The 27,194-nt window shown below is 43.3% G+C and overlaps 1 protein-coding gene across 1 annotated transcript in view; it reads left to right on the forward strand.

The window, feature by feature from the left end:
* The window catches only part of ADAMTS16 (ADAM metallopeptidase with thrombospondin type 1 motif 16), a 165,396-nt gene that overhangs the window by 86,945 nt on the left and 51,257 nt on the right, over positions 1-27,194 (forward strand). Inside the window, exons 17-22 of the mRNA XM_060094292.1 lie at positions 61-209; positions 1,397-1,569; positions 3,397-3,527; positions 5,492-5,615; positions 6,025-6,269; positions 8,131-8,269. Of these exons, the coding sequence (XP_059950275.1) occupies positions 61-209; positions 1,397-1,569; positions 3,397-3,527; positions 5,492-5,615; positions 6,025-6,269; positions 8,131-8,269 (961 nt within the window). The remainder of the gene's footprint in view (positions 1-60; positions 210-1,396; positions 1,570-3,396; positions 3,528-5,491; positions 5,616-6,024; positions 6,270-8,130; positions 8,270-27,194) is intronic.

Genomic DNA, 27,194 nt, shown 5'->3' on the forward strand with positions numbered 1-27,194 from the left:
TGATGTACCTACTCTCTACCCACAAGTCATATCACTGTTTTGTCTTTTTTTAATTTTCAGTGGTGCCGTGGAGGGCAGTGTGTGAAATATGGCGATGAAGGCCCCAAGCCCACCCACGGCCACTGGTCAGACTGGTCTCCCTGGTCTCCTTGCTCCAGGACGTGTGGAGGAGGGGTGTCTCACAGGGACCGGCTCTGCACCAACCCCAGGTAAGCGCACTGGACCTCCCTCCTCATCAACACCCATCTCTCTGCTACGAACTTTCCAAACAGCGTGTGGACATAAGCTCAGTGAAAATAATTCTGTACTTCCCATATTACTGTAAAAGAACGCTAAGTCAGAAAGCCCTCTTACTCAAGCATTTATTGTACAACGATGTGTCTGTGATATAATTGAAGGTGCTTATAACTAACTACCTGACCACAGCAAAAGTAACGGAGCTGACAGTGATATTCAAGAACTGGATTTTAACCATGCTTACATGAAATACCAAGGTTCTGCCTAAAATGAGATAAATCATAAGTATAGAGAACACAAATCAATAGATAAGAATCAGCAAGAACAATTTTTTCATGTGAGAAAACCAAAGTCTTGGTTTTTCATCAAGTATATTTCCCTTCACAACATGTGGTCTCCGTGTGTCTTCTGTAGAAGACGAGGATGTTAAAAGCAGTCACCAATGCAGTGGAATGAAGGCGTTTTCCAGTTCTCCTTTTGCACCTATATGTGTTTAACTTATGTTAAGACTAAGTAAAATGATTTATTTCAGTCCTGTCTTTAATGCATGAGACCTGATTGGTCCCCTGCATCGACAGGGTGCTCTCGTGCTGGTGTGTCCACGTGAATTCTAAGGGGTGAGAGGGGTGTTTGCTGTCTCTTCCAGCCAGTGGAAGACGAGTGCTTGTTCTGTCCCCATCCGGTGTCCTCGCCTTGTCGCAAGGAGGCTGGTAGGGGAAAGAAGTTGTCATCTGGACAACGAAGTAGTTGAATTTCAGTCTCAGTTCTGCTTTTTCCCAGCTGCCCTCCTGTAGTCATCCCCTCCTTTATGGAATTCGGAGAACAACGATGCTCACCCTGCCCTCTACAGGGAGATGAGCAAATACGTGCAAACTCACTTCCCAAATTCTAACCTGTTCTACCAATGTTGCAATTATTTGCACACTTGATAGAAAAGGAAAATACTACCCATATCATTAATATGTAAGAAAATGCCAGTGACTTCTTAGGAATGCACTTCTTTTAACTGGTGAGCATGAGTATCTTTACTTACGGTCACCAGTTTCCTATGTTAAATATTTAACATTATCTGCTCCATCTCCCTAATAAGCCTAATTTCAAGGGAGGGGTGAGTAGCTATTCAAAGGCAAGGTTTCTAACTGTACACTATACATTCCAGACCATCGAATGGAGGGAAGTTTTGTGCGGGCTCCACGAGAACTCTGAAGCTTTGCAACAGTCAGAAATGTCCCCATAACAGTGTCGACTTCCGCGCCCTACAGTGTGCCGAGTACAATAGCAAACGGTTCCGAGGATGGTACTACAAGTGGAAGCCGTACACCCACGTAGAAGGTAAATCTCAAATCCCACTTTCTGGCGGCAGCCTCGGACTTCTTTACTCTTTAAAGAACTATGTGATCAATAGTGTGCATCCGGATAGATCGAATATTGCTGTTAGGGCAATGTAACAGGTTCTTTTCCTGTTGCTAGCTTGATTCTGCCTGCCTGAAGGCCACTGGCATCTTATCTAAACTTGACCAGCTGTGGGCTCAGAATAAAAGCAAACAAGATAGAGAGTATGTGCAAAATACCATGAAATCTTTAAAGAAGTGATAAAGCACTCAAAGTAGACGATTTATTGGTAATGAATCAATTCTTTTTTAATACAAATCATGGTAGTTGATGGTGATATGGTGATGAATATGTCACCCATTGAACACTCATTATTGCCAGAGAATGAAAGCAAATTCATGTCTTTTGGAAAATCAAATAATATACTATATATCTGGAAAGTCTTGATCTACAACTTATAAACCAGGAAGTTTATTTGTACCATATATAAGATTGTACTCTCCAGTTGAAGAGAAATATGTATTGTCCTTATGATCATAGTAACTTGAAGTCAGTAGCTCAAGTAGCATAATTTGAAGATAAATTCAAAGAACACCTAATCATCTCATTCTTTGAAAATGAGAGTACTGTATTATCCAAGAAACATTTGAGAAATACATAAGTTGAGCCATCTCATCTGGCACTTAACTTTTACCATCCCAATATATATAATGTTATCATGGTGAGAGTTTTATGGAATCAGCAAATTCTGGAAGGAAAATTTAAGCAGTTTCAAACAAAGCTTTTTTGTTGGGTTTTTACTCCTAAAATTAAGTAAAAATTAAGAAAAATTAAGCCAGTGAGAAACAAAGACACTGGAGAAAATAGTAGAAAGAACTTCGAAATTGGGGTCAAGAAATCTGTGTGCTATTCCTGGCTTTGCTAGTCTGCAGTAAATAAATTCGTTAATCATGGAAGCACATATTAAATTTGATTCTTAGACTTATTCAGTTGGGTCTCTTATCCTGCACTATAAAGAAAATATTTGTACATGAGTCTCGGGCCTGTGAAAACTCCTAAGGCAGATAAATTTTTATTATCAACTGTTCTCTTCTTTACCAAGAAGAGAATAAAGGAAAAAAAAAAAAGGTTTCTACAAAAGTTCATGTTAGCCATATAAGTCATAAATCCTTGAAATGGATTACTGAGAGAGTATGTGAACTTGATCTGCCAATCTGTAGTATATAATGAGACCTATATTCTCCATGTATCAGTGTTTTTTGACAATCCATTATATTTATTTAAAAAACAATGTTCTCTGCAGATTTCATCCAAAAGTTATTCTCTTTATCAGTTTAAAAATACTATGTATTTTAGTAAATGTATTAGCTATTAAGAAATTTCGTGATTATTTTGAGTATTTTATTACACTTTATTTGTAAGAACTTTGTGTATTGCTACAAAATAGTAGTGACTTTTTGCATTTCTAGAAAGAGCAATTAACTATACTAGTAAAATAGGTGAACAGTAATGTAGTTCAAGTCAACAAATGTTTATTGAATGCCTACTATGTGCCAACCACTGTGTACAGGATCAAGGACCAATAAAGGACACAGTCGAAAAAAAAATTAATAGTGAAGCTTTAAAAAATATTTTAGAAAATTCAAGGGGAAAAACCAAGCCTAAAGAGGCAATTTATTAAAATGTCTTTGCAATGTATTATTGTGTGGGAGTTATTTTATGGGCAAAAAAGAAAAAAAAAAGTCTATCTAAAATTTAGAGCAAAACAAAATGATCAGAGCTTAAGTATCTTTCTTATTTGTGTTTGTGTGTGTATTTCTTTTTAAGATCAGGACTTATGCAAACTCTACTGTATCGCAGAAGGATTTGATTTCTTCTTTTCTTTGTCAAATAAAGTCAAAGATGGGACTCCATGCTCGGAGGATAGCCGTAATGTTTGTATAGATGGGATATGTGAGGTAATAATGATCATTCATTCATTCAACAAACATCTCCCAACAGTCTGCTTTATGCCAGGCATCCTGTAAGGGGCTAGAGAGACCAGATATTTAAAACACACCCTTTCCCTCAAAGTCACAGCGCAGAGGGAGAGAAAGCCAGATGAACATCTATGGAGACAGGCAGTGGCTTGTGGCAATGGAGGCATGTGCAGAGAGCATGGCGGGGGGAAGGGTGGAGCTGATTCTCTCTTAGATGTGGACCTAAGAGATTTGCAGGGTTCCTCAGGGAAGGGAAAGGGAAGAGGTGTGTTGGGGAAGCAGGGAGGGGAACACAGAAGTACAGTAAATCATGGGATAGTTGGAACCAGTTCAGGGGTCAGAGTACCCAGAGGCAGGCAGGAGCTGGGGGATGCTGAGGAGGTGAGTGAAGGGGAGAAACTCACAAAGGGCCATTTGCTGCGGGGATGAGGACTTGGGGTTTTTATCCACATGTCCCTGTGGAAGGCACTGGGACTGGGGATGCGTAGAGTCGCCCAATCAGAAGGCAGTAGCCAGGCAGTGGCGCCAGAGTAAATGAAGGCAGGGACAGCACAGAGACAGGGGCTGCTTCACAGCTGTCGAGGGGGTCTCGGGAAATCGGCAGCCTCACTTCTGTTGGAGAGGGACTCAGGGCACAGTCTGGGAAAGATAGGCGGCTAAGTGAACGCAAATTTCTGAGCTTGTTACCAGGCACAGATGTGAGATGTAGGAAGAATTTTATTATAAACAAAGGGAGGGTGTTACATGCAATGGTCAGATACATTGCATGTAAATAATGGGCTTTTCAGTGAAGAAGATACTCAATATTCGTATTCAGTGGAGTCCAAAGACCTTGGTCCCAGGTCTGATTTTCTCTAAGGTGTAGACCATCACCGCAGTAAAGTTGAATCATCCACTTAGACCCGCAGTGTAATCGTTTGAATGCATGAAGATTAGACTAAATGATTCTGTTCGGATCTCTTTCAGCCTTAAAATGCTCAACTGTCCACCCATTGTGTCTAATCATCAGTTGATTTGTTAAATATGTCATTGTTTTATGTATTCTTAATGATACAGTATCACAATCCTTTATTTGTAATTCTGAAATCCAAAGATGTGTGAAATGGCAAGTTTATTTGACTGTAAAATATAAGCTGACCTGAACTTATTTGGTGGCAAAACTGCCTTGAATTGATACGACTATCTTCAGTTATGTTTATCCCGCTCACTGTAGAGATGTGCGCATTTTAGAAACATCGTTGCTGTCCGGAGCCCTGCAGGGTCTCTCACATCATATGTGTGTTAATTACCTTCCCACAATCCAAAAAACTCTTGAGTTCTGAAATGCATCTGGCCCTAGGATTTCAAACAAGGGATTGTGGGCTATAGTTCATCCATCATTTCTGAATGGATTTTTTACATAGCTAGCCTATATTCTTTGCTAGGAAATGTAAAATTGGCAAGCATCACAGAATATATAAACAGCTGCTAAAATTCTAGACAGTAGCCAAATGTGCCGTTTACATAATTTACTGCTGGGAATAATCGCCCTGTGGCCTGTGTTCCTTCTTTGCCTCTGCACAAGGCGATTTAGAAAAGCACAAGGCGAATTCCAGTGGAACCTCGTGAGGCCATATTGCTTGTCATTTGGGCTAAGTGCTTTATTTCAGTCTGAAATTTACCCACATCTCCAACATGACAACCCGATAGGTTTAATTCTGGTCTCAGTGTAGGACAGTTGTGTAACAATGCCAAAGGGGACAGGGTATGTTTGCCACGCGAAGGTCTCCTCCTTCGGATGGAAGAATAGTTGACAGTCTCGCAGTGCACATACTGGGTATCCAATAAATATTTGTTAACTCTCCCATGTTGGTGAAACTTTCAACTCGACGGGAAAAGGTTTGTGACTTCGCCCCTGTTGTCTTGTCTTTCATGAATGACACGTGACCTCGTGGGTCCCACAGAGAGTGGGGTGTGACAATGTGCTGGGATCCGATGCTGTGGAAGACTCCTGCGGTGTGTGCCGGGGAAATAACTCCAGCTGCACAACGCACAAGGGCCTCTATGCCAAGCAGCACCATGCCAACCGTGAGTCCACCCACTGGAGCTACCTGCCTGGCTGAGCAAAGAGCGAAAGGAACCACCTGGTGGGAAGGATGGGAGGTGTAGTGCAAACAGCAGACAGAGTCCTGAGAGCCCTACGCAGACTCCTTGCCTGCTTTGCTTCTCAAACCTTCTGTTTTGATTAGAAGTGGTTGCTTCAGTATTTGAATTCAAGTGGTTTTTAGAAACAGTGAATATTACAATAGCTCTCCTCCAATTAAAAAAAAAAACTCATTTATAGGACTCATGCAACTGGATTGCCAAAACAGATCTCCAGTTTCCAAATTCTGATTCTCAAGGTTTGGTTATGGAGAACAGCAGGTGCTTAGGGATTTGCCTTGGCAGTACTGAGTGAAGCCTCACATCCTCCCCCTTCCTGTCTCCTTTGCTCTAGAGTATTACCAGATGGTCATCATTCCTTCTGGAGCCCGGAGTATTCGCATCTATGAAATGAATGTATCTACCTCCTACATTTCTGTGCGAAATGCACTCAAAAAGTACTACCTGAATGGACACTGGACAGTGGACTGGCCCGGCCGGTACAAGTTTTCAGGAACTTCCTTCGACTACAGACGGTCCTACAGGGAGCCTGAGAGCTTAACTTCCCCTGGGCCAACCAATGAAACATTGATCATGGAGGTAGATTCCAGCCTCTTGGTCTCAGGGCTTGGATTTGGGGTCTTAGGGTGTTTTTGTAGGTTCAAGGCTACTGGAAAAATATTACATCCACATAAAATTGTTTGCAATTAGATAGTGTCTCAGAAACAAAACTAATCAATACATAGACTAAATGGGCCAGTGGACTTGTTTTGATCGCCTTTCATTTCTAGGTGCGTGATGAGATTTGTAATTACGCACATCACGCAGTCCCCACTTTTGCATCTTGATCAGTCGATTTTGACAAAAATCTGCTTCTCTCCTGTAAGCTCTGTGGCTCTGAGAAGCTGCCACTGTGGGTGACTCTGTGTGTGCCTGTTTGGGTGGGACCTGCATTCCACCGAGTTATGTGGAAATGGGAGTGAGGTGAGAACCCACCACCTGAGCCCAGTGTCTGGCAGGGGACTGCACACTCACCCCCTGTGCAAGCCCCTCTGTGCTCTACCCTAGATGGCAGAGGCTCATGACATACAAACGGGCATCTTCTAACAATGTAATTTGTCCTCATGGGACAGGGCAGGTGGTGGCAACAGGCAGTGGACATGCTAATTCCCTACTTTTTTTGTATTTCTGTGCACACTTAAAGAAAAGACTGGTTCAAAAGTTGCCCCCTCAGCCCACACCTATGGGTGCAGGTGTGAACCACCCACAGGCCCTCCACCTGCTCTCCAGGCCTGGCAGCCCCATCCCGGTGCCCTTGCATCTTCCTGGGAGACACCCCATCTCCACCCGTCCCACTGCCATCGCCCCTCCTGACCCGGAGCTGCTTCCTCTGCCCCTTTATAAACATGTTCACTGTGAATTTCTGTCTTGGTTGTTTCTCTCCCCCCATCTCAGGCTTTTAGCTTTAATACCCATGAAGAAAGAGAGATCCGTCAGGGTTGAAGGCAGTTGAGGCTTGTTGGGAACCAGTTTCTTATGCAAGAGGCTCAGGATGTCAGGCGGCAGAGTGGCTCAATGGCCGTATATTGATGCCACCTGTCCAGGGCTCATACCTGTCCTGCAGCATCTTCTCCAACTAGACTCGAGCTGTGTTGTCAGGGAGTGAACTGTGGGGCCAGGGAGTTTAGGGAAGCTCCAGTGACTTCATCCACTGGAACCTCCCATCAGGGACCAGTGAGACTCCAAACTTCAGAGATGGGATTTCAATTGACAGGTTAATGGTGAGGTTTCCAGAAAAGCCTCTCACCCAGCTCAAGGGATCTATACGTTTATGAAGGAAAAAGTAATTGGTCCATGTGGTCGAGTTTCCACATAGGAGATGAAAAGTCCAAATGCAATTCCATGTGCTGAGCATTGCTCACAGGTGTGTCCAAGCTAAGAGATCTTTACTAGTAAGATGCTTTTCTCCTGGAGCCATACAGTACATGCCAGTAGGCAAAAGTCCTCTGGATCCCATCACAGGAGGAAGTACTCGGTGTTAGCCTTCATCCTGCATGGATGAGATCCATTCACCTGTTTTTGGTGGTTTGGAACTCACTAGGAATTGTGAAGGTGCTTTTTAGGTATCATTTTCTGATTTGCTCAGATGGAGAGCATTGGTGGGGCTCCCAAGGTAACATGGAGGGAAAGAACCAAATGATCTTGTTAGGTTGTAAAGGCTGTGGAAGAAACACTAAATGTAAGGCAAAGAGTCAAATGTCTATATATTTTATAGATGTGCTTGTGCCTAGTTTAATTCCTGTTTAGAAAGTTAATGTAAATTTTGGGGGATGGACAGTGTTTATTACTGTAATCATCTTCTGCTGGATATGTCTGGTGTTTCCAGCAGTTTAAAACAAATTAGCTTCTATTTATTGGATATAATTTAACTCATTTTCTTTTTCCCTTTCTTTTTTTATAGCTTCTGTTTCAGGGAAGGAACCCGGGCATTGCCTGGGAATACTCTGTGCCACGGTTGGGGGGTGAGAAGAAGCTCAGCACCCAGCCCAGCTACACGTGGGCCACCATCCGCTCCGAGTGCTCCGTCTCATGTGGAGGGGGTAGGTCACTTCCCACGGCTACCCTGGTGATAGGCACAGAGGTACCGGGTGCCTTAGGGCCATGAAGCACACTGCGCTTGTCTTCATCACACTGCCCTCATCCTCATCACACTGCCCTGGTCCTCATCACACTGCCCTCATCCCCATCACTCTGCCCTGGTCCTCATCACTCTGCCCTGGTCCTCATCACACTGCCCTGGTCCTCATCACACTGCCCTGGTCCTCATCACACTGCCCTGGTCCTCATCCCTCTGCCCTGGTCCTCATTACACTGCCCTGGTCCTCATCACTCTGCCCTCATCCTCATCACTCAGTCCTCATCCTCATCACACTGCCCTGGTCCTCCTCACTCTGCCCTGGTCCTCATCACTCTGCCCTCATCCTCATCACTCTGTCCTGGTCCTCCTCACTCTGTCCTGGTCCTCATCACTCTTTCCTCGTCCTCATCACACTGCCCTGGTCCTCCTCACTCTGTCCTGGTCCTCATCACTCTGCCCTGGTCCTCATCACACTGCCCTGGTCCTCATCACTCTGCCCTGGTCCTCATCACTCTGCCCTGGTCCTCATCACTCTGCCCTCATCCTCATCGCTTTGCCCTGGTCCTCATCACACTGCCCTGGTCTTCATCACTCTGTGCTCATCCTCATCACTCTGCCCTTGTCCTCATCACACTGTCCTTGTCCTCATCACTCTGCCCTGGTCCTCATCACTCTGTCCTGGTCCTCATCACTCTGACCTGGTCCTCATCACTCCGCCCTGGTCCTCATCACTCTGCCCTGGTCCTCATCACTCTGTCCTGGTCCTCATCACTCCGCCCTGGTCCTCCTCACTCTGTCCTGGTCCTCATCACTCTGCCCTGGTCCTCATCACACTGCCCTGGTCCTCATCACTCTGCCCTCATCCTCATCACACTGCCCTGGTCCTCATCACTCTGCCCTGGTCCTCATTACTCTGCCCTCATCCTCATCACTCTGCCCTGGTCCTCATCACTCTGCCCTGGTCCTCATCACACTGCCCTCATCCTCATCACTCTGCCCTGGTCCTCATCACACTACCCTGGTCTTCATCACTCTGCCCTGGTCCTCATCACACTGCCCTGGTCCTCATCACTCTGACCTGGTCCTCATCACTCTGCCCTCATCCTCATCACTCTGCCCTGGTCTTCATCACTCTGCCCTGGTCCTCATCACACTGCCCTGGTCCTCATCACTCTGCCCTGGTCCTCATCACTCTGCCCTGGTCCTCATCACTCTACCCTCATCCTCATCACTCTGCCCTGGTCCTCATCACTCTGCCCTCATCCTCATCACGTCCTGAGGAGGAGTCCAAGGCTTCTGCCTGAGGGAGGTACTAACCTTTCTAGAGGCAGAGTAGAGAGCAGTGCTGTTGAGTGTTACTTGAAGACTTGAGCTATTTTCTCTAATTCATCTATGTCAGCATGTGGCCTTAAGGTTTAGTGAATTGGTTTCTGCTTTTCATCTAATTTAACATTTTTGAAAGGGTAATTTTATTTGAGACTATTAAAATGAAATTCACTCAAATTATTATACATTTCATGTTGATGATGAAAAATAGAAACTTGCATGGAAACTATAGTGATACAGAGTGAGGTTTTTATCAAATGGTCTTGTTCAAAAGATTTACTGGAAAAATATTTGCTGTAAAGTCATATACTTAAATTCACTCAGAAAGTATAAGAATTTTATGAAAGTTGCAGTGAAAATGACAAGAAACATGTCGAAAGAAGAATTTCACATGATGATAGATGGGTTTATCATCTTAATACCATAAGAATTTTAAGCCCATGATTATTTGATAAAGCTAGTTCACTAGAGGGACATTTTTAGCTTAGAGCCAGTATGCACTATCTGGTAAAGAGTGGAGAATAAATATGTGCAAACTTAGAAACAAAATATTAAGTTCTATCTGATATTTAAACAACAGACAAGTTTCCTTTCGGACAAATGGATTTCAGCTTTGTGCATTCCAGTTTCTAATAATTAAATAATTAATCCAGACAGTATTATATATTTAAGTATAATGGTACACAAATAAGAATAGTACAAATTTAGAATATAATGAATAAATAAGGAAAAAATAAAAGTAAACTCATGCCTTCTTGATAGTTTATCTAAATAAATGAGATGAAGAAAATAAAGGAAAACTGAATGATTAACCAAAAAATAAGTCCGAAAAGTTAACACTAGATACTTAATATATATTAATTCTTCTCATTATAAACTAAGAATAAAATATTTAAGTCATATTTAAATTCTGACATAAGAGCTTTCTAAGGTGAAATAGAATCCCCTTCTGTACAGCAGGCTAGCAGCAAATGGCTCTAAAGGCAACTAGAGAAAAATGGGATGTCCTACACGGGTGATGGACCCACAGGAGCTGCCATTTTACTCCATTCAGAAAAAAAGTAGAACAGAACCATACTTGTCGGCATCTCTGTGTGTGACCTGGGAAAGTTAACCTACTTATTTCCCTTTCCTCTTTCTTATAACCATCCCCTACGACTCTCTTGCCCATATTGGGTATGCTTGATTTTATCTGCCCCTATTTAGGATTATCCAACAGTGTCTGATTAAAATAATAATTAAATCAGAAAGCCTTCTATTTGTGTCAGGACATTATGATTTTCATGTTGTGAAAGGAGTGTAATGAACCACGTGGCAGCATCTGTAAAGATGTCTGGTCCATGAGAGTATTTCATTAGGACAGTTTCTCTCACATCTTCCTTTTGAGAGTCAGGCATGCAGAGGGATGCTCAGTTTCCTCAGCACCAACCAAATTACCCATCTCAATAGGCTGAAAAACACCCAGTGGATGATCAGTGTACTAGCAAATCTCCTAATTTCACCTAAGGACTAATTTTTACATTGAGGTTTCTAGAGGGAATCAACCCAAAACCCATTCCCTAATCATGTGCCTAAAGAAGTGTGTTATAGAGTCAGCAAATGGGTGTTTGTTTTTAATTTTGATGGAAAATTCATGGAAAATCAAGGTTTCTCAATTCAACAGCAAGAAGGATTGTGGGATGCCCATCCTTTATCACCTTGTGTAGGCTGCATCTCTTCCATTCAGTCCTCCCGGTGGTAATGCCCATGCCATACCACTCCCAGGACTCAGCACCTAATCAAAGCATCTCCTCCCAGGCCACATGTAAGCACTTGTGAAATCCCATGGGCTTAAATTTAAGTGGACCCTCCCATATTTTCCTAAAAGGACAAAAGCACAACCTCACCCTCCCTTCTATCTCTCTTTCCTCTCTTGCATCCCCAGGTATTATCTTACTTTCTGTACAAACAGGAGGAAAATTAGAAACACATCACTGTAGTTAACTGAGCACCTGCTATGCCTTGTCACTTACATGGCTTTGTGGAAACCCTCAACAAGGCTTAAAAGTCAAAAGAGTCCATGGAGGCTAGAGGCAGCCGGATCGGGTTCAGGTCTTAGCTTCATTTTATCTGCATGTTTTATATTTTGAAGATTTCCGCTTGCATAGACCTCCCAATAACCTGGATTTGGAACCTTTGAAGCATCTTTTACTTAGCTATCTTCTTGTGACTTTAATGTCTACAGGGGCGTCTTTAAAGGAACCAGTTAGGGAATTAATGAACTGGGAGAAGATACCTGGGTAATCCCCCACCTCTTGTTTCATTCCAGAAACATTACCTGGCATCAGTAAAGGAAGGATAATCCCATTTCCTTATCTGTTCTAATGGGCCTGTCTCTCTATAGAAAATAAGATTTCCTGACAGCGCCTCTCATCTTCTTTTCTGACAGCTTCCTCTGCTCTTTTCTTTTTTTCCTTTCCACTCACTTTTATGACATAACCATGGGATTTTCTTTCAGTTATGCTGCTTAGTCATGCCTTGGCCAGACTCTCACTGGGGCATTGGTGATGCGCAAGGACTCATACAATGAGATGCTAAACCAAGAGCATTTGGGGGGTAGGAACCAGCTTAGCCGATTATGTCCTACTCTAAGATAAGGGCTTTTAGACCTGGTGATGACTTCACCAGACTCTTGTTGACAGTGTAAAGGCATCAGCAATATCTCAAAATTACCTATGCTGCAATTTTAAAAAATCTACTTCTGTGATTCAATCGGTTCAATGCATTTCAAATAGTAACAAATTTCAAACCTCTGATTTACTTCCTCATGAAAAGGCTTATCCAGATGTGGTTTATAGTTATGTTTAATTTATCTGATATGCATCATGCAATGTCTGGGGATTATCATCTTTCAAATGGAACTATTCATCTGGTTCACAATTAGAGTTCCTCAGACAAATCTTAAAACTGGCTTGTAAATCAGGCTCTTTCATACTTTCTCAGTAATGTTCTCTTCACCATCTACAGATATTTCTAGGACTTAAACTTTAATTAGCTTAGTGGTTAGGTTTAGAAAATGGAATAAAAAATAAAAAGAAAATGGAATAAAATTATGTATTAGCAACCTTGCCCTTGTTTTGTTGATATGAAACCATTCATTCATTCATTCACTGTTCAGTCAGCAAACATTTGTGGGTGTCAATCTGAACCTCAAACTTCTTTAAGCCACGTGGGGAAAATGTAGAGACCTTTGCTAATTCTCTCTGTTTCTGAAGTGGATGATGAAACACCAATGTAATTGTTACTTTATATGAAAAGTACTTAGTGACTTATTAGCATTAAGGCTAATTGAAACATGATACCTCTGTACAGCTCAACCAAGGCGTTGAGTACTTACATTCTTCCTTAAGTGTGCAAGGCACCACGCTGAGTTCTGAGTCTATAATAAAGAATCATACAGACCGGCCCTGTCCTTCAAAACATGCAATCTGGAGGGAGGAATTACCGCACACCCATACATAACATACGAGATTATAAACTGTCGTATGCAGGCATTCATGAGAACTCAGAGAGGACCCCAGAAGCGTGACACAGAGAGTGCTGGGTTAGCTGCATTTTGAGTATCTGTCATAATCAGAGGTGGAGAGCTGAGACAGCTTTTGAACATCAGCCATTCATGTTACTCACTGGATAAAAATCACATCATTTTCACAGGAACTACTTCAAGTTAGACGTCCCCCATTCTTACATTCAAAATGTCCTTACCTATATTGAATCTTAGAGTAAATGTGCATTTCACTTTTTAAAACTTTACCTAAAAGCTTGGGCTTGTCCTTCTAGGTCTCAGAGATCAACTGAAATGATTCTGGCTTTTTCCTCCCTGCCTTGGGTCACCTTTGAGCCAAGTTCATGAAACCACTTCTCTGTCTTTATCCAAGGCCCGGATAAATTACAAAACACATCCCCACTTTAGCCCTCTTACCCCCCAGAAAAGCAGAGGAGAGGAAAACAAGTTCATCCCCTGGAGAGGGACCAACTTCCTCAGGGGGCCTGTGCAATGTCCACCCCATCCATTTCTTCAAGAGCCCCCAAAGGTTCAGGGTAAGATGAAGAAGTCCATCTTGTCCACTCTTCCTGGAGAGCAGGAACCCTTCCCTGTTCCCAGAGCCCTGCAGTCCTGCACATGCCCCCTCACTGGGGGCATTGGGACCCATCCTAGGCCCAGCCCCTCTCAGGCTGCTGTGGTGGTCATGTGGTCATGGATGGCTTCCCCTCCACCATCCTCCTGCGGGGGGAGGGAGGTGTACATGTGGGTTTCAGGTCCTGCTGCTTCCTTCTCATTAACCAAACTTGGAACCTTAAAGACAGGTAACACCTGCCGACAGCAAAATGAAGGTCATGTCCTGTTGTCATTTCAGACAGGTCAGTGTGGTCAGGAAAATCGGATATCGGGCCAGCTTCTTGTTAAGCAGAACAGACACAAGGATGTCACGGGTCATCCATAAATGGCCATCATCACCACCTTCCAAGCTCTGGTGCCCGTTAGGGTGCCAGGAAAGCTGTCACCTAAGCACACCTGTGCATCATTTAGACTCTAGCAACAGCTCCCAGGAGTTCACCCATTCTGCTTTCCTGGAATTGTCTTCCTTCTTCCGCTGTCAAGGTCCTTCAATGTGCAGGCATTCATGTCTGTACTATCTAGCGCTTACCACAGAGATGATGCATGCTTCTTGCGAAAACACATGCTTCATTTATGGAATATTTTCCAGTTTTCTGTGTAGTTTTGCTTAAATGATGGGTTTCTTTTCCTTTATAAAAAAAAAGATAAGGATTTTGTCAACAGCTGGAACTCATTCTATTGTTAGAATTACTGAAAACTTAGATATTCTTTGATATAATCACAGTCTTTTAGACGGAATACTCCTCGTCCAGATATTTTGGCAAAATGTGAAGATTTTAAAATGATTTCCAAAGATCTGGCAAGAGCTGGTTTCTGTAAAAAGATAAAGGTAGAGCTTCATCACATTGCTCGTTAAACTCACCACCTTCCATGGCTAGGGTTCAGCTTTGGGCTTTCCCCAGTTAAAGGATTATTCTCTCTTTTTTAATTTATTCTTCACATTTTATACTCTTGTTTTCTCTTATCTATTAACATGGATCATTTTAGAAGATTGGCCAGCTTGATTCTAACATTCCTGTGGACTATGAGATTTTTCTTCCTGACAGATAGTTGAGAGATTGGAAGCACAGTTGAGAAATTGCTTTACAGATGTGCCCCCAGTCAGAGAAATGATACCTGAGTCTCTGTAAACATTCAGCCAGGTGGCTGAGGAGACCCCCAACCCACATGAAACTCATCTGAAAACATAATTATCTAAAACTTAGTGTAAAAATAGAGCCCAGAAACCCTAAATACCACTGGGCATATGGCTGTCTATATTTTTATTTTCCCAGAATATTCAGATGTTTGAAAACAAAGGAAGAAACATTTAAATTCACCTTTAGAGTTACTATTGTTTATATGGGGAAAGTAATTTTAAATTAAAACCTCGAGCATCCTTATCACCTACAAACAGATTTGACCTCCAAAATTCATCATCTTTTGGTGCATTGCTGAACTTTTAGATTCGTGACCATTTCAATGTGGGATAAATCAGAGTGTCTAGTGTCCCCAGGCTAAATCCCTGTGAAAATCTTATCTTTTGGAAAATGCTGTGACTTGATCTGAGATGCAGAGCCAGGAGTGTTTTCCAGCATCCTCATATCCATAGGCAACTAACTCCCAACATGGTCAGGGCCTGCGTTGTTGCCTGAGGGTCTTCACCCTGGGATGGTGGGTGCCGGTGTGTGCCATCTCCTCTTTGATATCTGAATGTCTCTAAGGACTCCTTAAATTAAGAGAATATGCAGTTGAGCCTGGCCATTTCTACTTTAATAGTCCAGAATTTGGGCATCACTGGTCCATCCCATAGGCACCTGGCATGTAATGTTTCATCCATTCACCTATTCCTGTCCATGTTGAGAGGGAATGCCTGCAGCCTGAGAGGCCCGGCCTGCAGGCTCCCAGCCTGTGACTAGGAAGAACGCCAACCAACAACCTGCCTTGGTTGTTTACTTTACTCCTTCATTCTCAATTTGACTTAATCTCGGTGAAAATGAGCAGAGACATCGGATGCAATTCTCCTTTTAACAATGCAGAAATGGAGGTAAATGGCTATAGTATGACTGAAAAGATATTTTTTCTATAGGCTCCCGGGTCAGTCTCTGCAGAAAGCCCAGGATCTGGGCACGCTGCATGGAAGTGAAAAAGTGTCCTGCAGAGGAAAGAATTTGTATTATGCATCCTCACATCTCATCATTCCTACATGCTATTGTGTTGAGCGGTGCCTGGATGTATTTTTCCCCTGTCTTTGGTTTTGATGTTTTTCTGCACTGGTTTCAATTTTGTAAGCTTTCTCAATGTTTTAAACTTTTCTTGGGTCTGAGGAAGTGCCTTTTGTAGGCTCAGTGTTCCCTGCACCTCTGGTGTGCCTTTGCTGTGCTCTGCTCACCAATGGTCAGCTCCAGGAGGCCCTCAGGCAGCAAGCCGTGGTCCTCACCACCCCAAAGCAGCACCACCCTCAACTTTCCTGCCCGGATATTTGTCTTCATGGGTGACGTGTGTACATGTCACTGCATTCTCTGTGGTTTAGATTCTGTGACCGTGATGGGATGGTCTAGGGTGCTGGTTGGTTGGTGATGTTTGCTGTTTGTTATTAGCTGCTATGTGCTCAGGATCCAGCACATCCCAGGCATCAAGTATATATTTGTTGAATGAACAAATGCAAGATCTCAACTGCTTTTCCATTTATAAATATGTGAAGGCCACAGATGGAAATGTTGATGCCGGGTCAGCCCACTGTCACCCCTCCATGGTGGCTTCCCCAGGGCTGTCCCTCAGGCTTCTCATCCTTCTGCTCCTGGATGTAAAGAAGGGAGCATACCTGAAAGTGAATTGAAATTCCCTAGAATTCAAATTCCCTTGCTTCTAGCCTTCTACTCAGCTCCCAGTGAAATAGAGTTTAAGAAATTGTCCTCCAGTATATGAAGAGTTCTGAAACAGATTACATTATGAATCTCTTTCCTTCTCAAACAGGAATCAAACAAGAGCTTAAAATTTCTACACGTGCATGTCACGTTGGATAGAAAGGCCAGGCCAGCAGGTGACCTGTCGTGTCAAGGCTAGAACATGCAGCATGGGGTTTTGGCCAGACTGTCAGGGATGGAGTCCTGGCCCAGCCTCTTTAAAACTCGTGAGCTTTTTAAGCCTTTTACGCCTTAGCAAGCCCATCTATAAAGTGAGGATAATAATGTAATCAACCGTATAGGGTTCCTTTAAGGATTAGAGGAGAGAATACCTGTAAAGCTCTAACACTTAGTCTGGCCAAGTAAATGTCAGCTTCTATTCTTTTCCATTAGTGTTATAGCTTTGCTTAAGAAATTGGACTGTTTAGGTTACTAAACTCTTAAAGCAAGAGGGAATTACATAATGATACTAGTCACATGGCCCCAGGCAGGGGAGATGAACACATTCCTCCCTATTTTGGATTGTGCTGCTATCTTCAAGGTCCTGTGTGCTTTGGCACACTGGTGTGTGCAGGCATGTGTGGTGGACACACACACACTTGGAGAGGGGCCTGCAGAATGTCTCTGTGTGCCCATGGGGTGTGCAAGCTTGTAACTGCCACAGTGAGTGGACAAAGCATGGCCTGCCCTTTTCCTACCAGGATGGGACAATGGCCAGTGGGCAGGACTTTGGGGCAGCTCAGGAGGAGGAATGGGGCAAAGGGTACAGGAAGTACATCCTGGAAGCTGCAGTTTCCAGTGTAACAGATGAGTTCACTCTCTTATGCAGCATTTAAAGGAGATGGAGAGAAATGGTCCTGTGAAACGCTTTCTGATTCCCCAGACTCATGGATGGAGCATGCCCTTCTTGGGCGGACTCAGGTTGCCACGTGGAGGTCAGTCCAGCACGTGGTATGATAAGGCAGCATGTGGTCCTCTCCACAGGGACAGTCCTGACCTTGCAGAGCCCTCGGCCCCCCGCTGAATGCTCCAGACAGTTAGGCCACTGGTTCTGAAACCTGTCCTGTGGAGCTCCTATTTTCCCTTTCTCCACCCAGGCTGCTATCTTAGCATCTGACCTTCACAACATGCCAGCCTGTAACCTTATCAGATTCACAAACTGAGAACTTTAGGTCCAGGTAAATGCTGAACCCAAGATCTTGAGTGTACAGAGTATATTCATATTGTGAGCGAAAGTTTCTGATTAAGGACCTAAGAAAAGCTCTTTGAAACAAAGGCATAGATACTGCACACAAACATGAGGGCCGTTTCTTTTGCTTAATCTTTAGCTCACCATTTTTCCTTCAAGTGAGGTTATGGGATGGTTGAAATATAGGTAAGCACAATGTAATGAATAGACAACAGAAAAGCAGGAGTTTGAGAGAGGTTTCAGAGGCAACTCATAAGGGAGAAATGATCTGAGAAGAACCATACAGAAATTAAGAAACAAAATCAGGAATATGAAAAAAGAAATGCAGATGTTCTTGGCCATGACTGTGGGTTCAGATTTTCAGGTTCTCAAGTGAAGCAAAGACCTTCTGTTCTCATGGAATCTGCAGCCCTGGATAAACTGTGAAAAAATGGTTTCTCAAAGCATAACCAAAACCTTTACAAGCAGCCTGGCCATGTGATACCTGGGATGCTCCCTAGGAGTTCAAGTGTAAGAGTAGAGCCCTGATGCGGAGTCTGCCTTCCACTCCGCCCTCTACTGAGGAGGGAATCTGAACAGGCCCAGAACCCTTCCTTCTTCTTCAGTGCCTGTGTGGGTGTGTGCTTTATGGGGCCCCTGGTGTGCTTTCCAGTTTGATTTTCTGTGTCAATCAACAGTTACCACGTGGAGCAAAACAGAAACCAGGATGTCAGCCTCCCCTGCTCCCAGCTCCTCCCTCCCTGGTGCATCTCTTAGGCTTTTGTTGCTGAGCTTTCTGGTGGGCAAAGAACAGAAAGGGGAAGGGGAGGCCCGAGCAGGTAGGCAGACAAGCTGCAGGCCAATATTAGGTCAGGTGAGCATCACCTGAAAGGTCAGGCCCCTCCTGCCCCATTCTGCACTGCCCGGTGTCCTTGAGAAAAGACTTCCCAGGATGTCAGAAAAAGGGGATGTGCATTTTCATGAAGGCCCAAATCTGTAGATGTTGGAATTATTTTTCATTACAAATGTCACAAACATAGAAAATAGGGAAGACAAATCTTCCTCTGACCCAAGGTCACTGCAAACATTTTAATAAGTCCTGTTCCATCTCTTCCTTATGTTCCGGTTTACAAGTGTGTGTTCTCTTTCAGAAGTTCGTTAATGATAAGCTTTTCCATGTTATCACATCATGTGTATCCTTCATTTTCAGAGAGTTCCTCCTTACGTATTAAATCAATAGCTCATTTTTAATATGGGAGTTCACATTCTGGAGCAAATACATTCAACCATTACTGATACTTTTGTTGACCTAAAACAATAAAATAACTAGTTATTTTACTGGCAAAATGGGTTTATCAGGGAACAGCAAAGAACTGCAATTCTGGACATGCAATTTATGTCAAACCACAGGCAAGTCCAGAGAATAAAGGAGAGGAACATTCTTTTATAGAGGAGAAAAGGAAGTTGTGATGGGCTGTTATAAATGAAAAGTCCATTGGAGGACACTGGGAGTTTGAAGTATAGAGACTTTCCATTGGCTGAGCTGTGCAGTTTCTCACTGGCTGGACTGTTGCCAGACAAGGAGAAATTCTTCCTCTTGCTGGTAGTAAAGTAATAACCTTCTTCCTGTTGGAGATGCAAGGTACCTCTCTTCTTGTTGATAATGCAGTTGACATCGAGCGGTAGGGCATGAGAGCTCCCCCTTCTGGCCTTCCCATTCTTTTTTCTGTTTTTTTTTTTCTTTTGAATGTAAGGGACCTGAATGACTCTCTTTTCTTTGAAAATAAAGAGTATTATTCTTATATAAATTTTAAAATGACCTCTCTGTGTGTGGTTCTATACTACAGTTTTAAGTAAGATGTCATCATTTAAAGTGTGAGAGTCTGGTAGCCAATAGTTTACCTTCACTAATTCAACCAATGTTTATTGAGTACCTCTTCATTTTGTGTGTCAAGTACTATGTGTTGAAGTGTTTACAATAAATACTTATGAATTTCACATTCTATGCATTAAAACTTTAGTATTTTCAGAATATCTAATCATATTTTCTTATTAATTTTTTTGAAGAATATAGATTACTTTTTGGAAGTAAGAATATCTGTGCAACCACTACCCATATAAAGAACCAGAACATTGTCGGCACCAAACCAATTGCATTTTATGTATGTATGTATGTATGTATGTATGTATGTATGTATGTATTTTTGGCTGCATTGGGTCCTTGTTGCTGTGCATGGGTTTTCTCTAGTTGCGGTGAGCGGGGGCTATTCTTCGTTGCGGTGCACAGTCTTCTCATTGCAGTGGCTTCTCTTTTTGTGGAGCCTGGGCTCTAGGCATGTGGGCTTCAGTAATTGTGACACACGGGCTCGGTAGTTTTGGCTCATGGGCTCTAGAGCATAGGCTCAGTAGTTGTGGCGCAATGGCTTAGTTGCCCCGTGGAATGTGGGATCTTCCCGGACCAGGGATTGAACCCACTTCCCCTGCATTGGCAGGTGGACTCTTAACCACTGTGCCACCAGAGAAGTCTCTCATTTCTTATTTTGTGTATGTGTGCTTACTGTTTATTTTCTTCATTAAGTTAGTATGTCAGTGACAGTTTAGCCAGGAAAGCAGAAACCACACTAGGTATTTCAAGCAGGAAGGTTTTTTTTTTTTTTTTTTTTTTTTTTCGGTATGCGGGCCTCTCACTGTTGTGGCCTCTCCTGTTGTGGAGCACAGGCTCCGGACGCGCAGGCTCAGCGGCCATGGCTCACGGGCCCAGCCGCTCTGCGGCATGTGGCATCTTCCCGGACCGGGGCACAAACCTGCGTCCCCCGCATAGGCAGGCGGACTCTCAACCACTGCGCCACCAGGGAAGCCCCAGGAAGGTTTTTAATATAAAGGATCATGTGCTTACAAAATAGCTGGAGAAGTTGGAGGAGTAAAGGTCAGAGACAGACCCATGTATCTCTCAGAGTTGCTCTGGCTATTAAAGAGGTGGAAGGTGTGGAACATTCCAGAAATTCCTGGTGAGGATTAGAGGTAAGCCAGCATTGGAGCAGGTGATTCCCAGGAAAATGTCTGGAGCCTACTGCAGACCTCACATGTGCCAAAGCCAGTTTTTATCCTCTCTGCCAGGGACACGATGCTGTGGCTCTCCACATCCTCCCTGTGGCTCTCCACATCCTGTGCTCATACTTCTCATTGGCGGGATCTCCCCGACAGCCTCATAGACAAGAGATGTAAAGACTGCAGTGCTGACATGGAGCCCCTGTCATCGAGGGAAGAGCAGGAAAGAGAGGAGTGAGCTGGGTTGTAGATTGTTATGCTTGAAGATAACCCCCTCCCCCAAAACATCAGATCCTGGATTCACCATTTTCTCTTCCCTAACATATTAACTTCTGCTTCACATTTTTGTCTGCATCCAAATATATTGATGTCTGTTCATTTTCTAATATATTGACTTTTGTTCCAATCTATATCAGTTCCTTCTTTCTGCTTCCTTGATCTATCCTTTCTTCTAACACTGTAATTTAGTATTGGTTTCATTTATTTCCATTCATACCTATTTTTATCAATATAAGTATTTAAGCCATGAAAATACCCTCTGAATCTTACTTTTAGCTACACACCGTAAATTCTGTTTTATAGCATTTTTGTCATTGTCATCTTCTTAAGTGAATTTTGCTGTGAACCTGATGACCACTCTCCTGTTTTGTTCTACTTCCACTAATTGCTTAAAATTTCCAGGCAACACTCTACATTTTCCCTTTCTTTTCCTAATCATATACTTTATTTCTTATCTGCTTGTGGCCTATCAGTGTCCTCAACTAAAGATTGTACTGTCCTTCAGAAGGAGCATTTGGAAATGTGTGCAGGCATTTTAGTTGCCATGATGAGTGGGGGTGGGTTGCTTCCAGCATCTAGTGGGTAGATCCAGGGGTGCTAAAAGACTGAAAAAAATTAACTGGCAGAGTCAGAACTTGGACATGCATTGGACAAATTCAGTGTTTTTCTTTGGGTTATATTTTTTCTATCACATTGTTATTAAATTATTCCATGAATGACTAGATCTAGATTTCCCTCTTATCCAATTAACGGGTAAAAGTTCGGGACTTGGCTGACACCAAGGTCAAACAAATGTCTCCACTAAGAAAGAAAAATGAATACATTAATAAAGTAAACTTCTGTTTCTATTTCAAAGAAAAACAATTTCCTATCTGCTTGATCGAGAGCCTGTACCTCACTCAGGACCATCAGTGATCATTAAGTCCTGATTCTTTGTTAAGACTTGAGCATAAGCATTGAATTCCACATGTCTTCAATCTCAAAACTGGAAACCAAACTGAAGACATTATTCATAGAGTCACACCTAAAAAACCAGAAGACTTTGGTGAAAGAATTTAAAAATAGACTTTTAAATTGTCATATAAGTGGAGAGAAAAGATGAATTTTCCTTTTCTACTATTAGAACTGACAATCAACAGTTTTAGAAAATCGTACTCTTGTTCAGTAGGTCCTCATGTAAATTGGGTCATTAAGATTATCTGGCTTAATTTCAAGGAGTTCGCAGGATTTAATTTAATGGAGTTCACAAGATTCCCTACAGAACAGCTTTAAAATGACATGTGTTTTTTTTTTAGCAAGTGGAAAAGTAGACTCGTAAAACATTGATTCAGATTTCATCTCTGCATTGATATATGGGTCAGTCATCAAAACTGTGCCTAGTTCATCCTAAGTACTGTATAAAGAAGAGAATATACCCTTACTTGGATGACTTTTTTTGCCAAGTATTATTAACTCACTACAGTCATCCTTCCCTGTTGGTTCCAGGAACCCGCTTGGATACCAAAATCTGCAGACGCTCAAGTCCCTTATATAAAATGAGGTCGTATTTGCAAATAACCTATGCACCTCCCCCCACATACTTTAAATCATCTCTAGATGGCTTATAATACCTAATAGAATGTAAATGCTACCTAAATAGTTGTAAATACATGGCAAATGCTAGGTAAATGGTTGCTGGCACAAGGCAAATTCAAGTTTGTTTTTTTTTTTAAACTTTCTAGGATTGTTTTCTCTGATTTTTTTCCATCAGTAGTTGGTTGAATCAGCAGATTCAGAACCCTTGAACCAGGAGGGCTGACTGTATTAACTTGCTGGGGCTTAGGAGTTACTGGATATAGTAAAATTGGCCGATGGCTGAAGAACTGCCTCATAAGTGTGGGAGCAAATCAGTCTAGGCAGGCTGTACTCTCCGCTCTCAGGAAATGTGATCTAAAGGATGACACATATATGTCCACTGAACTTTGACATTAGGTTCACCATATAATGTCTTACCCAATCCTGGATGCTATTGAGAGGGAAAAGGGTTGCTTACCATTTTTCTAGGACAAATGAGCACAAACCTGGTCTAGCCTGGCAGGAACTATCTTTACTCACAACACTCCAGACACCAAATGTGTGGGTTTTGTCCACACCAACCACCATTGCCGGATTTTCCAGCTTCCAATGGGGTGTCCTGCATTAATCTAACTCCGGTACTAACTACCTAGAGCCACCGTCAGACCCCACAGGTGAAGGGCTCAGTCCCACAGCACTGCTCCCACTTCAGATGCCATTTGCATGCCAGGGCACCCACACTTCTGTCTGACTTGGCTACAAAGCTATGGGTTCTACACTCTCCCACCCCCCACCCCCCGGTTTCAGGTTCAATATAATTTTCTACACAAGCTCACAGACCTAAGGAAGGCCCTTTACTTACTTACTGTCACAGGTTTATTGTAAAAAAACACCAGGGAACAGCAAGATGAAGAGGTACACAGGGAGAGGTCGGGAAGGGCTCTGGACCCCATGAAGCCGGGGTGTGCCATCCTCCTGGAAGCTCTCTGAAACCCGTTGTTTAGAGGTTTCCATGGAGATTTCATTACACAGGATTGATTAAATCATTGGTCAGTAACTGAACTAAATTTCCAGCCCCTTTCCCCTCCCCAGAGGCCCAGGATTGGGCTGAAACCCTCTAATCACGCCTTGATGCTTCTGGGGACAAGCCCCATCCATAAGCTATGAAGGGACCCCGCCACCTGCCAGCTCAGCGGCACACAAAAGACACTCCAAAGGTTCTAGGAGCCGTGTGCCAAGAACCAGGGACAAAGACCAGGTATTTATTTTTTACTATGTGTATATCACAGCTGTGTAACCTGAGACATAAAAGTGGTGGCCTCGGATATTGCGTAGAGCTGTGGTTCTCAAAGTGTAGTCCACAGGGCAGCAGTGCCAGCAGCACCTGGGCATCGGTTAGAAATGTAAATCCACAGCCCCCACCCCACGCCTGATGAATCCAAGGCTGTGAGGTGGCCAGGATTCTATGTTTAAACTACCAGAGAATTCAGATGTGCTCTCAAGTCAGGGAGCACGGGAGTTCAGAGGCAGGGGGATGTGGGTCTTACTTAAAGGGATGAGAAGACTTCTGCCAGGTGTGTTAAGGGTGGCAGTGGAGGACCACATTCCAGGTAGAGAGACAGCTGGGAGTCAGAGGACCAGAGGGGATATCAGCATGAGAGGGATGCAGCAGGGCTGGAGGACAAGGCTGGGGAGTCTCCAGCTTAAAAAGAGAAAAACAGACTTTTAACCTGGAGTGGCATGAACGTGTGTGTGTGTGTGTGTGTGTGTGTGTGTGTGTGCACATGCGTGTGTGAAGGAAGTATCCGTGGTATCAGTCCAACAGCTGGACTTGAAGGAGGAATGCCTGGAGTAAGGCATGGGGGTGGGGGGCAGGGGACTACAAGACTGATCCCTTGACCACACAGAGACCACAGAACCCCGGGCAGGGGGCGCTGGAGGAAGCCTGCTTTGAAATGGATGTTTATGTATTTGTGCATCTGTTAGACAGCCAGGTCTGTGAGTCCAGGAGGCAGCCTGGGGACATCGGGGCTAAGAGCGGGTGCGGGGCAGGAGACGGTGGTGGGTCAGTAATCCATCGCCACGTGCAGTCAGGGTGATGCCCAGGAAAGCACCTCCAGGAAAGTGGACGAGGACGAACCTGTGCAAGGCTTGGAGTGTAGGATGTGAGGGACCCTCCTCCAGTGCCCATCACTGCGTGTTTGCATCTGTTCTGTGTGTGACATAGTGACAGGGCACACAGCTGGCTCGGTACCACATCAAGGACACTGAAAGAGATGGATTTCCGATATGTGCTTCCTTCCACAGTGAAACCCAGCAGGTGTCGGTGGGTTGCGTTGCCTGACACGCCTCTTGGTTCCCCCCGTCCCCAGGAGAGCTGTAGCCACGAGGGCTCCCTGGCCTTGCTACACAGGTCACCAAGCCCATCTTTGATTTTACTAAATCTATATATTAGAGCAAATGTCACAGCTTCAGTCTTAGCAGAGCCTGGAAATATTCTTTTTTATTATCATTCTTCTGCCTCGTGGGACTAAGGTTCACCTTGACCTTCTTCCCGTTACTGCTCAGGGACACTTGTTGTATGTGACTTAAATCTTGTTCTTTCATAGAAATACTCACTTTCAAGATTCTCAACATGTTTAAGTAAATTTTCTTATATTTCTGCATAAATATTCCATGACTTTTATCAAAGTCACTTTTAATATGCTGTTCCTGATGAAAGACCATTAAATCAGGAAGATACACACTGGGGTGCATCAAATAAAAACTGTTTAACTTGGTTAAAATATGATTGTGTCAAGCTGGCAGAGAGCTGAATAATTGCACAAAACCACAAGGGTCCTATGTCACCTCTGATGTCCTCCATCAGCACCAACAGGGCCATACCCAAGGCAGGAAGTGGTCTGGGGCTCAGATGCATGAGATCTGTGCTTGGGAGCCTGGAGGGCTCTTTTCCCTCTACTGATCAAGGAAACTGATTCTCTAGAGAAGGGAACTTTCCCCATCAATTTGCCTTATTCCTGTTGACAAAGCAAAGCCAAATGTCAAACTCGTTTCCATGTATATCTTAGAGACTTTTAGTGTTCTTTAAGTAAGGGACTCGGTTTCATAGAGAACCGAGCATTAGATGCTGTTGAGCCTGGAGTTGCCAGCCTGTGGCTTTGGTCCTCTGAAACCATGTCTTGGCTCCCTTCCTTTATGAGCCACCTCTGGTCATCTGCCTGTGGGGACCAAATCGGATGCAGGTCATTCTGAGCAGTGCAGCCTTGACTGCAGAGGAAGTAAAACAGATGGGCCTCATGCACAGGAGGACTCCATCCATTTTCCAAGTACAGCAATAAAAATCATTTTAAACCTTAATATTAATTGTGTTAATTTTTAAAATCAACACTGGTTTGGTTCTTTTTCTTTCTTTTTTTTTTGTTCCTCGTCACTGAATGAACTCCTCAACTTCATCCTTCAAGATATATATCTATTTACAGTCCTTTTGTATTGTGGTAAAATATATATGATATAAAATTTACCATTTTAACCACTTTTGAATGCATGGTTCAGTGGTATTAAGCACATTCATATTGTTGTGCAAATGTCACCACCATCCATCTCCAGATCTTTTCCATCTTCCCAAACTGAAACTCTGCCTATGAGACACCTCCCCACCCCCTCATCCCCCATCCCCTGGCAACCACCCTTCTACTTTCTATCTCTGTGATTTTTGACTAGTCTAGGTACCCTGCTGTAAGTAATGGTTCCTTTTTTAAAAATTATTTATTTTTTGTCCATGCCCTATGGCATGTGGGATCTTAGTTCCCCAACCAGGGAACGAACCTGTGCCCCTTGCATTGGAAGTGCAGAATCTTAACCACTGGACTGCCAGGGAAGTCCCATTGGTACCTTTTTTAGTAAATTTAATGAATTGAAATATCGAACATATTGAGGGATGCTCAGACAGCCTGAGTAGCCCTGGGGATATAAATGGAGGCTGAGAATCAGACCAACTTTCATTTCCGTTGACCTCATTTGAGGCAACATCCAAGCCATTATTGTGAAAAGGTCACCATCCTGCTGCAGGAGGTATTATGCTCTGTGAATTCTCTGGAGGTGAAGTGCTTATCACTTTATTGTCTGTATTTCTTTCTGGTTTATTACCGATCATTTCCTGTTGTGCCCTCTCACTTAGAAACACAAGTGAGTGTACTTAATATGTGTTTGTTTTGAAAAAATGGCTGGTGTTTCCAATTCTGGAAACAATAGAAAAGAATCAAAACATTGTTTCGTCAAATATATGTTGGCACCCATAGCAAGACACACGTTACAAGATGTTAAAATGTAGGGGGAAGATACAAGCCATCTTAGAATTGATGCAATTCACTGATAAAAATCATCAAGACAGGCCAGAAAAGTAGAATATTAGTAGTCAGCCAAAGGTCACTAATGCAAAGACGTGCCAATACAGTAAAGATTTTTT

Source organism: Mesoplodon densirostris, chromosome 3, assembly GCF_025265405.1.
Source record: "Mesoplodon densirostris isolate mMesDen1 chromosome 3, mMesDen1 primary haplotype, whole genome shotgun sequence".
In the NCBI taxonomy this organism is placed as follows: domain Eukaryota; kingdom Metazoa; phylum Chordata; class Mammalia; order Artiodactyla; family Ziphiidae; genus Mesoplodon; species Mesoplodon densirostris.